The sequence below is a fragment of the Rhincodon typus genome, chromosome 4 (assembly GCF_021869965.1).
Source record: "Rhincodon typus isolate 14 chromosome 4, sRhiTyp1.1, whole genome shotgun sequence".
NCBI classification, from domain to species: Eukaryota; Metazoa; Chordata; class Chondrichthyes; order Orectolobiformes; family Rhincodontidae; genus Rhincodon; species Rhincodon typus.
Window position 1 is genome coordinate 32,145,996 of NC_063335.1, and position 12,716 is coordinate 32,158,711.

At 38.0% G+C, this 12,716-nt stretch overlaps 1 protein-coding gene across 1 annotated transcript in view; it reads left to right on the plus strand.

Annotated features, from left to right (window-relative positions):
* The window catches only part of unm_hu7910 (un-named hu7910), a 220,646-nt gene that overhangs the window by 41,529 nt on the left and 166,401 nt on the right, over positions 1 to 12,716 (plus strand). The window contains exon 4 of the mRNA XM_048595703.1: positions 10,946 to 11,014. Coding sequence (XP_048451660.1) covers positions 10,946 to 11,014 — 69 coding nt within the window. The remainder of the gene's footprint in view (positions 1 to 10,945; positions 11,015 to 12,716) is intronic.

The following is a 12,716-nucleotide window of genomic DNA, read 5'->3' on the forward strand; positions in this document are numbered from 1 at the left end:
GTCCCAGGAATGAAAAGCCTAACAAATGAGGAACGTTTGAGGACTCTGGGTCTATACTTGATGGAGTTTTAAAGGATGAGGGGGACCTAATTGAAACTTACAGAATACTGAATGGCCTGGACAGAGTGGATGTTGAGAAGATGTTTCCATTGTTAGGAAAGACTAGGACCCAAGGGCACAGCCCTTAGTGTAAAGGGTAGACCTTTTAGAACAGAGATAAGGAGAAACTTCTTTAGCCAGAGAGTGGTGAATCTATGTAATTTACGGCCACAGAAGGCTGTGGAGGCCAGATCATTGAGTATATTTAAGACTGAGATAGGTTCTTGATTGTCAAGGGGATCAAGGGTTATGGGGAGAAAGCGGGATAATGGGTTTGAGAAACTTCACCCATGATTGAATGGCAGAGCAGACTTAATGGGCTGAATGGCCTAATTTCTGCTCCTATGTCTTATAGGTTTGTCACCAAGCCTGCCTCCTGAAGTCAGTTGAACATTTCAGATAGGTGCTGCAAATGTTACTTACATATTTGACTAAAAATTACCAGATCATCTCTGTACACCAACAATTGGGTAATCCCAAAATGACCACCTTGGTTAGTCTTTGAAATTTGAATAACTTTGTAAAATTTGATCTTTGGTCCGATTGTATTTTTATGGGTAGTCCATAGCAACAAAAATAAAGTTTGAGTAACTCTTCTACAATCCCTGTAGCCGTGTTACTGCATAATGGAATGGCCTTTGGAAATCTAGTGGACATGTCTCATTATGGTCAACAAATACTGATTCCCACTCATTGTTTCAGTATGTGTCCTATACAATCAAGACTCTCATAAAAGTTTCCTCAAATGTGGGAATGGGTATTAGGGGTGCTGGTTTTATCACTGCCTGAGGTTTTCCAATTACCTAATTTGTATGACATGTCTGGCAAAATTTACACCTCTTTATGCTGCCCAGGCCAAAAAAAAATTTTTGTATTTTTGCTTAAATTTTCCTTGCTCCCAAAATAGCCTCCTAATGGTAACATATGTGCTACCTGCAACGCCTCCTTTCTGTAACCCACCGGTAATACAACTTGATGAACTTCTGCCCAATTTTATATCCACTTGAATATTTGATGGTCTCCATTTCCTCATCAAGACTTAATTTTTAAGATAGCAGCATTCTGGGATTCACTCATTCTTCTTTGTATGCTATTTTTCACAACAGCTTTAGTTTTTCATCTTTGTTGTAATTCAACTAACCTGTCTGGGTTGAAAATATCCACATTGTCCTCAACTGTTCTTGTTTTTTTCTCAACCGCTTAATCAAACATAGTTTCTGATCATTGAACTTCAATTTCTTGGGTATCTGTTGTCAGTGAAAACTTTGCGTAGGTGTTCATCTTCCATTCTCCAGAGTTCTGGGATGTTGCAGTGTGATGCGGCTTGTTTAAATTGTATCTTGGTGTAGCTTTGCGGATACCCAAGAAGTTTTGTCTGCAGATGCCTACAAAACAAACAACAGTCAGAGGACTTGGTACAACAGAAGACACTAGCAGCGCTACCCTACATCAAAAATATATCGGAAATGACTACCAGACTCCTAAGACCGCATAAGATCATGATTGCACACAAACCTACACAACACTGTACCAAACGTTATCAAAGACTAAAGACCCCACACCGACAGTAAACAAGACCAACATGATATACAGAATGCCACACAGCGAGTGCAATAAGCATTATATTGGACAAACAGGGAAGAAACTGACAACCACGATACACTAATACCAACTGGCAGTAAAAAGACACGACCAATATTCATTTGTCTCAATACACATAGACAATGAGGGCCATCAGTTCGACTGCGACAAAATGACCATACTAGGACAAGCAAACATGCAAGGGAATTTCTGGAAGCCTGGTTCTCAACACAGGACTCCAATAACAAACACACAGAAACGGACCGCTGCTAAAACAACAGAACCGGAAGCAACAAGATCATCATCCCAGTGGATCGTATAAATCCAGAAGGAAGCAGAACGCCAACACTTCAATTAGAGGTCGCACTGATGTTGTCTAGAAGGGTAACAAATGTCTGCACACCATAGAACAACCGGCTCGGCGAGCTAACGGACAACTACATCCACGACCCGAGATACAAATTTTCGCTAAGACCTTAAAAGTTGGTCCTCCTGGTGTACATGAGCAAACGTGATGCGCACAAGTCAATTTCTCAGAGATCTGGCACTTCATTTTCAACCAATCCCTGACCAAGTTGTACCTTTTTTTTGCGCAGCTTGTTAGCTTCCAGTGTACATTCCTTTACCACTTCAACAAAACTCACTAGCTTATGACACAGTACAACGGAAGACGCTAGCAACGCTACCCTATATCAAAAATAAATTGGAAATGACTACCAGACTTCTGATGTTTTCCCACGTCTATCTCCCCAGTGCTTATCTTAAACCACTAACACTGTAACTTCAGGTGACCTAGTTTATTGCAATGAATACACTTGAACTACTTTACTTCTCCTTCCCCCTTTTGGGTTTTGTTTTTAAGCTGTGGTAAATTATCTTCAATGAGATTTCCTTTTCGCTTGAAACCTGAGGATTTCTTTTCTCTCCACTTTCTATCCCTCTCAGATTGAAATTGATGTCGGAAGCCAAACTTTGATTTATGAACCAATTCATAATGATCTGCCATTTCTGCTGCGAACCTTGCAGTCTTAAATCTCTGCTTTTCCACGAGTTCTCAGTATTTCAGGAAGTGAATTTTTGAACTCTTCCAAAATAATTGTCTTTCTAAGAACATCATACGTATGATTCATTTTCATTGCCCTTATTGACCTATCAAAATTACTATGATTCTTTCAAACTCTACATCTGACCAGGTTCTCCTCTTAGATTCCTAAAATGTTGTCTGAAGGCTTCTGGTATTAGCTCATATGCACTTAAATGGCTTTTTTTCACCTCCTCATACTCCCAGGTACCACCTCTGATGCAAATACCTACCAAATTTTTTTGGATCAACAATACCTATGTGATCACCAGGCATTTCATTTAATTAGACACTTTTTCTCAAATGAAATGAAAAAGGCTTCTACATCTCTTGTTGAACTTAAGCAATGCTTAGATCCCCACCAGGCTTTTGGCTCCAATGGGATTGCTATCCATCACTGTCCTCATCACTACTCCTATCTTTCACCTCTACCTCTGCTATTTTAAGTTTGTTTTGAATTTTCAGTTCCAATCTCCAAAGTTCAAGAACACTCTGTTTCTCCCTTTCTTCTGTTAGGGTCTTCTTTTCCTTTCCTTTTTGTTCCCCTGTGCTAGAGCTGGTCTCATTTTCTGCCTTTCTTCTGCTTTGAATTGTGATTCAAACTGTTTCATTTCCTTTTCATTTTCAAGCAGTTTAATTCTTTTGCTGTTTGTTCTGCTGCTGTTATCTCTCTCTTTTGCTTTTGCATATTCCATATTCTCATGCCATTACCTCTAATTCAAACTGCTTCAGTCGCAATTGAATTTTAGCCATTTCCAAAGATTCTAGTGGCATTTATGGCAATTGTAAATGTCCAACTTTTACTGCAATTACCTCCCCTTTTTGCACAGATAAAGGCACCCCAACTGCAGCTAGTCTGCCAGTTCCAAAAGCTGCACCTTATGCACACAAGTGACTTCTTCCACACCCAGGAAACTCTTAGCCTCTGAAAGAGTCATTACTACACAAGACACATCCTATTTAAACCAACTAAGATAATATGAAATCTTGGTCTTTGAACATAATACAAGTTATTTCTCTTGATAAGTCTGATACACTATCTTAGGTTGTCTTTTTATCTGCGCCTAATTTTCTTGTGTTTCAGGCTGAAGATACAGAGAGTCCATTCTGGCAATTTTCATTAACAGATCTTGCAATTTTGTCTGCCAACTGATGCTACTTACTCACTTGGCTTTTGTCTCCACATTTATTGTTTGGTATCTGTCTAGTTTATGCAGAGAGCTTCCTTGCTGACGTTACCTTTGCTGTTACCTTAAGTTTCCCAGCTGTTGCACTGAAATCTCTAACTGTCAACTGTTCATACCCCAACTGATAATAGTACTCGATAAGTTGGGTCACAGATTGAAACCTGGCTTGATTCTTTTGTTGTTGTTAATGTGGTGATTAGTCACTGACATATACGAGCTAACAACTCTGCTGTTAAAGAAGAGTGCCAGTTTATTACTCCAGAAAAAAATGTTTTATATGCATTATAAGCAGTTAGATCTAAACACACATTAAATTTGTTTCCCAACCATACCAGTTGGACTCTAGAGAAATTCTATTCTTAACTCAGTTGCTTTTGGTGAGACTGTTTCAAGTCTTTAACTGATTCCTGGTTTCTCTCTCTTGAACTGCGGAAACAATGTTAAAATCCCTCTCTATGTATGATGGCCTGAATCTTTCACAAGTGTGATGGTCTAAGCTTTTCAATTCTAACAACCTGAAAATTGCCGTCCCGAACACACCCCGCTTGGAAACTTCACAAACTAGGAGAACACACATTGTTGATGCAGTGACTAGTTTCTGTGAACTTAACTGAGCCAAATGGAGCAGAAGCAGAATTGAATCCTGTTAGGAGAGAAACTTAAATATGCTTCTGAGCTCAACTCTTAATTCAGTTCAAATAAAACAAATGTCTTCCGAACTGAGCTGAGAGCAAAACTAATAATTTAATGTGTTTACACCACCTGTTGTAAACCCAAAAGTTAAACACCTTATTCCAATAACGTTCCAGGGGATTTTCCAAACCCATAATTGTAGTCGCATGTTGTCTTGGATCTGGTGCATTTTAGTTCCCTGTTCCAGAATTACTTTTGGACATTTAATATTTTCACTTTGTATGTCTTTCTCTTTAAAATAAGCTAGATTCCAAAAGTATTAATAATATTTAAACATCTTTCATCACAACTGGGCTGTGTAACTACTGTTCCTCCTTGTTATCATGTTACCCCTATTAGAGGGCAGGATTGGAGGGAAAGCAGTGTGCACCAGAGACGCAGCAGTCTTAACGTAATAAGGCGATATAAGGAGCCTTAAATATTATGCTATTTGATGGGCAAGTTTGGTTTCAGTGGCCAGCAAATGTTAAGTACAAAGAGTTTGGAATTTTTTTGGCCAAAATTTGGAGTATGACCTTTACAGAAGATCGAACATTAATCGAGTGTATATGCCCTTATATTGTTTGATATTGTATACTGGACCATGGCAGTGATAGACCTGAGACAGAAAAATCACTGGTGGCGACTTTGAGCTGGACATTGTTGGCTATGTGAGGGGAACTGACATTGAAGTTTGCATTATGTTGCGTGTCGATGAAAAGTATCCTTCAATTAATTTGCCTAAAACACAAAATTTTTTTATTATGGGAACTTGCTATGCCCAAATTGCCTGCCGTAGTTTCCTAACATTAACCATTACTAGAGTTCAAACATACTTAATTAGTTCTGATTCTCTTTGGACATGCTGAGTCATAAATGTGCTGTAGAAGTGCATTGTTTCTTTCTCTTCATCTTTCTTTGTCTCTGCTTATTGAGTTATCTTGCACTTTGTCAGCCCTGCTTTCTATTGAACATAGAGGTGACGGTCTTAGAAAGCAGTTGCCTCTGTTGATGTCATCTGACCTGAAGTGCTGTCAATTTTGAACTTCCTGACAATCATCTTAAATTACATTATTATTTTTAAAAATACTGTTTGATTATTTGTTACCCTAGACTGAAAGACAGGAAATCTGAGTAATCGTGAAATTTTTTTTTTTGATTGGATGCACATATATACAGGTGGTGGGTGTGTTGCTCTTGATGTATATCAATAATCTAGACCTGGAGACTTGGGTATACAGAGCATGATTTCAAAATTTGGAAGAATTGTGAACTGAAGAAGAGGACAATGTTAAAACATTGAATATAGTTGGAGCAATAGGCAGACGAGCAAACAGGAGGCTGGAAGAACACAGCAAGCCAGGCAGCATCTAGGGGAAAAGAGCAGTCAACGTTTCAGGTATTACCCTTCTTCATGGGTAATACGTTAAACATTGACTGCTTCTTTCCTCCAGATGATACCTGGCTTGCTGTGTTCTTCTAGCCTTCTGTTTGTCTACCTGGATTCCAGTATCAGCAGTTTTTTTTGTCTCTAAATGGCAGATGAAAGTTAGTACAGAAATGTGAAGTGAGAAGTGATTCATTTTGGTAGGAAGAATGAAGAGAGTCAATACAATGTAAAAAACAATTCTAAAACAAATTTACAAGCAGAGTGTGACTGGTGTATGCATGTGCACAAATCATTGAAGGTAGCAGTGCAGTATGGAAAGAGTCAATAAAGCATATGGGATCTTGGGTTTTATGGATACATAACAATAGAAAAGCAAGAAAATTATAATAAACCTGTATAAAACAAGCCTGGCTTTAACTGGAGTATTGCTTTCAAATTGATGCAGTAGACTTTAGAAAGCATGTGAAGGCTTTACAGGTGGTATAGAATGCATTCAAGTGAATGATTCCAGGAATGTGGATAAATTCGTGAAGCTGAAGCTATTCACTTTGGAGAAGAGGAGATTAGATAACACTGCTCAGAATCATGAGGTGACTCCATGAGGGGCAAACTGTTGGTGTTAGCAGAAAGATTGACAACTAGAGGACACTGGTTTAAGGGGATTGGCAAGAAAAGCAATTGTCACATGAGGAATAATGTTTCTATGCAGCAAGTGGTTGAGGTCTGGAATACATTGCTTGTGTAGTGGAGGTAGACCTTCACAAATTAAATTAAAGCCTTCACAAAAATTGAATAACTATCTGAATGGAAAAGTGGAAACTAGGGAATGGAGGATGAATGGGGCTAGGTGAGTTGCGCTTGTCTACATTATAGTCTCCCTCTGTGCTCTTATGGTTTTGTGATTTTATGTACATCTCATTTGGAACATTGCTTTATTTTATATTTTTGTTGCTGATGCTTATTAAGTAGCTGAGCAATAAATTTGGGAATTAACTTGAATCTTGTCAACAGTAGTCTTTAGTGACTATGCATAAAGTATTTTGACTTGAAAAAAATATTTTTACTGTTACCAAAATTGTGTATTTCATCTTCAAGAACTTTGGACTAATCTTATGGCTATTTTTATCTTAATTGCATTGAATTGTTTCCTCTTGCCACAGAATATGGATCTTTAAAGTGGCATTCCTGAAGGTCTTAAACACAGTTATACAAATGTACAAATTAAGAGTAGGCATAAGTCATTCAGCACTTTGAGCATTCTCTGCCATTTGATAAGGTCATGATTGATCTGGTTTTGGACGCCACTTTTCTCCTGTTTATTGGCTTTGACTCCTTGATGGTCAAGAATTTATCTAACTCTGCTTTAAAATATTAAATATGTGTGCCTCCACTGTTGTATGGGAAGAGAATTTCACAGACTCATGACCCTCCAAGACAAAGATATTTTCCTTACTTCAATCTTAAATGGGAGGCCCTGTCCTTTTCAGCATCCACCATGTCAGTTCTTCTTAGGATCTTGCACATTCCTTGTATGAGAACACCCAGATTGTAGAATCATAGAAGCCCTACAGTGTGGAAGCAGGCCATTTGGCCCATCGAGCCTACACTGACCACCCGAAGAGTTTCCCACCCTAGACACAATGGGCAATTTAGCATCCGTCTGTAATGTAGAGTTCTGTAATCTTTCTACATTTAAATAATATGCTGCTTTTCTATTCTTTGTGCCAAATAGACAAATTCACTTTTTCCCCCAAGTTATATGCCATCTACCAATTTTTTTTTGCCCACTCACTTAACCTTTCTCTACCCCCGGCAGACTCCTTTTGTTGTCTTCCCAGCTTACTCACTGACCTTTTGTGTCATCAGCAAATTTAGCAATCGTTTTTGATTCTCTCATCTAAGTCATTGATCTAGATTCCAAGTAGTAAAGACCCCTGCTATGATCACTACAGTGCACTACTCATTTTGCATATTACCTACTTTGTTTCCTGTTAGTTAAGTAATCTTGTATTCATGTCAGTGTAATCCCTGACACAGACCTTATTTTGTTTAGGAACATTTGCTGTGGCACCTTGTCAAATGGCTTCTGGAAACACAAGTACACCTCATCTATAGGTTTCCCTTTATCCACTCTGTTCGTTACTTCTTCAAAGAACTCTAAATTAATCAAATACTGTTTCTCTTTCACAAAGTCAAATTGACTGCCTGATTGTATTGAGATGTCTAAATGCCCTGCTGTAATTTTTTAAATAGCAGAATTATCACCGTGCAAAAGGAGGTCATTCAACCATTGCGTCTGGAAGGGATTTCAATATTTGCAGCTAATTTCCAAGATTTGACAGAATTTTAGAAAATTAAAACCAATGCATCAACTATCTCAGCAGCTACACTTAAACACCCTACGATGCCATCCATCAGGAGCTAGAGAATTGTCCACATTTAGTTCTAATAATTTTCTCAGTGGCCTTTTGTTAATTGAAATTAGTTTAGGTTTGTCCTTCCCTTTCACCTCTTGATTTACAATTTATTTCTGGAATGTGTTTGTCTCTTCTACAGTGAAGCCAAATGCAATATATTTATTTTATTCCTGGTTCCCTTATTTTCTATTATAAATTCCCCAAACATACACACTGGAGTATCAATGCTTAGTTTACTTTATTCCCTTTTTAATACCTGGAAAAACTCCTATGTATTTATATTTCTTGCTAGCTTTTTTCTTGTACTCCTTTTTTAAGTCATTCTTTATTTTCGCCTCATCTGACCTGTTACTGAACTTGATAATATAATACATTCTTTATTTCATTTTGTGTGATCTTTAACTTCCTTACTTAGCCACAGAAGATGAATCCTTTCCTGAGAATCTGTTTTTCCCATAGCAATGTATCTTTGAGTATTATGAAATATCATAAATGTCTGCCACCGTACCTCTACTGAACTGCCCTTTAACCCAATTTCTTAGTTCATTTTAGCCAGTTCTGTCTTAATGCCCTCATTGTTATCTTTAGTTAAATTTGAAACTACAGTCTTAAACTTGCTCTTTTGTCCGTCAAACAGAATGAAAAATTCTGCTATTTAGGGGTCTCCTCACTGTGATCGTTAATCTGTTTCATTGCATACTACCATATGTGGAATAGCCTACTCTTTGTTTGGCTCTCCCGTAAGAAACTATCCAAGAAGCACATTGAACTCATCTTTCAAGCTATCTTCACCATTCTGATTCGTTCATTTAGTATGTAGATTAAAACCACTCATGGTTGTTACCATTATTTTTTCATAAGCTTCCATTATTTATTCCTGTGCATCCTAATCTAAAGTGCAGTTATATTGATGGGATCTATAAGTGACTTCTTAACCTTTTGCTTTTTCTTAGCTTTACCCTAGTCAGGTAATTTCTGTCTATTGTACTGATGCCATCCTTAATTAAGATGAGGGGGTCCAGGTGTTGGTCTGGGGTGGAAAAGGTCAGATTTCCCAGGGATTTTACATCTTAAGCTTGTTTAATACTTCCTCATCAGCTGTGTGACCCTTTGATCTTTTACTTATAAATTCTGTGTCTGATACCACCTCTCTCACTAACACCTGAAGAAGGAGTGAGGCTCCGAAAGCTTATGTTTTCAAATAACCTGTTGAACTATAACCTGGTGTCGTGGGATTTCTATCCTTAAGAGCTCGCGTTCCACCTTTCCCCTTCCTGCTAAAATGTCATTTAAGACTTTTAGGTAGTATTTGAATGAACGCTTGAAACAACATAGCATTCGTGGCTACAGGCCAAGTGCTGGAAATAGGATTAGAATAGATGGATGTTTGATAACTGGCCTGGACATGGTGGGTTGAACGATCTTTTCCATACTGTATAAACTCTGACTCTATGAATATTCAGGTCCCAACCTTAGCCATCATAGAGAATTATCATCAATATGATAATCAGATCATACATGTTTGGTCTTTTTATTACTGATGCAATCTCTAGCTCGTATGATTGGTCCCTTCCTGCCACTCTTACTATCAATACCTTTATTGCTGTCTTGGCCTGTATATCTGTTTAATTTATCACATTTCCCTTCACTTTAATACATCTTCCCCAAATTGAATAATTATAATGGATGCCATAAGGCTCTTATCTGATATTTCTTAGGCTGATGCTCCGGTGACTTATCCCTTGTGGTCTTGATTTTAAGTGTCAGGTGAAATTTGTTCGAACATACTGTAATTACTGTAATAAAAGCTAAGAACTGGGGATCTGAAACAAAACTTGTTGCTGATAGAACTCAGCAGGTCTGGCAACATCTGTGGGAAGAAGGCAGAGTTAACACTGAGTCTGGTGTATGAATTACTCTTCATAGAAACATAGGAGGAGGCCATTCAGCCCTTCGAGCCTACCTCCGCTGTTCATCGCAATCATGGCTGATCGTCCAGCTCAATAGCCTAATCCTGCTTTCTCCCCATAACCTTTGATCCCATTCACCCCAGATGCTATATCTAGCAGCCTCTTGAATATATTCCATGTTTTGACATCAACTACTTCTGTGATAATGAATTCCACAGGCTGACCACTCTTTGGGTGAAGAAATTTCTCACATCTCGATCCTAAATGGTCTACCCCGAATCCTCAGTCTGTGACCCCTGGTTCTGGATACGCCCACTATCGGAAACATCCACCCTGTCCAGTCCTGTTAGAATTTTATAAGTCTCTGAGATCCCCCCTCATTTGTCTGAACTCCAGCGAAAACAATCCCAACCTAATTAATGTCTCCCCATACGTCAGTCCTGCCATCCCCAGAATCAGCCTGTTATGCCTTTGCTGCACTCCATCGAGGGTTTTCAACTTGAGCAGCCAAAGATTCAACTTCTGTTGGTTTTTATTGTGGTGTACATTCTTTAAAATAAAATGTAATGAGTGTAATATTGTTTTTTCTTTCTTTCATCCTTAAATAGGAAGGCTTGGAGTCTATGATGCTGATGGAGATGGCGATTTTGATGTGGAAGATGCCAAAATTTTACTAGGCAAGCATATTATCTGAATTTTATTTTGCATGGAGTTGTAAAGGTGCATCTTCATTTGGCTGTTGCTTGATTGACTGCTTGGCGTGTCATATTGAAAGGTAATGAGTGAAATTGTGAACTGCATTGAATAGTTTGTCTTTCTTAGTGCACACTGACATTTGGGGCTGTGGGAAAAATGTAAATGAAATACACGGTTGAATGTAGCAAATGAGTATATGTAATGCATTGTTTAACAGTCAGAGGAGTATATACAAGTATAATTTTAAAAGAAATGTTGGGTTTGACAAAAGTGATCATTTAAAGAAAAAGATACATGTCAAATCTTGTGCCGTTTTCACAATGCATATGTGCAGATTGGTATTCAGGGATGTTACACATGCTGAAAGCCGTGTGTCCGGACTGGATAATTTCTCAATGTTAAGGAGGTTTTGGGGATGTATAAGAGGTAATCATGGACTTTGTAGGCCCTCAGCATTGACCTAAAATGATTGAGTTTCTGCTGGTTTTAGCCAATCTGTAATTGGTCAAATACATGAAAAAAATTGCTAAGTTTTAAACATAAGTGACGTCAGCTGCGATATGGGCATAATGGGCAAGGCTAGCATTTGTTGCCCATCCCACATTGCTCTTTAACTGATTAGTTTGCTGGACCATTTCAGGGTGTAGGTAAGAATCAACCACATCCCTCTTGGTCTGGAATCCCATCTAGGTGAGACCAGGCAAGGATAACAGATCTCCTGTTGCAAAGGACATTGAACCAGGTGGATGTTTACACTAGTTATCTGCTGAAATGAGCTGTCTTCTGTTATATTCCAGTTTTATTAATTGAATTCAAATTCATAGTAAATGTTACGTATATTAAATTGCTAAATTGACTAGTGCAATTAAATTAGTAAATAATTCAGTTTAATCCAAGGAAAATTGTTTTTAAAATGATGTTAATCATAGGTGGAGGAATGTCAACTTTATTTATTAAGCTTATTATTTGTGGTAAACCTAGGTCCAGCTGATTACTGAAGATAAATCAGGTTGCTATTCAAATACACTTTTTATTGCAAAGAGTAAGAAACAAACAATTACATTCCATTACATTGTCTTGGTTTGTGGAAGATTTCAAGTTTTCATAATTACAAATTTAAATTATAGCTTCATTTCAGAGAATTTGCATAATTTGCACGTAGTTTTCTAATTGAGTCCAAGACTTTATATGCCTATCTTTTGAGGCATATGCCAGAGTTTGTGGTTCTTTCAGAACTCCATGAAGCTGATCTGAGCTGAAATGTGCGTGGGTCGTGTGGACTTCTAAAAATGGAATCCAGACCACTTGGCATTTCTTGAATTCCTGCAGTACCATTTCCTGACTAGTGTATGTCATACATTTAGTGGGAGGGCTTTGTATCTCCTCATTGGGAGGATGCATTCAGGAATCTTCCGCATGTCTAAAGTATGCTATTTTGCAATTTCTTTCTCTCAATTTGCTCATGAAGTGATCTTATTTATTGAGCTTCAATTCATAGTTGGAAGATGTGAGTAACACTGAATCTGTCAATTACATTTAATTGCTCATTAATATTATTATCTATATGAGTTACTCATGTCTTTGTAGAGGCTTAGTGGTTTTGTTACTGGCTTAGCAAACCACTTGATTGTGTCACCATCTTGGGGCACATGGGAAGAGGCAATAAAAGACTGGCCTGTTCAA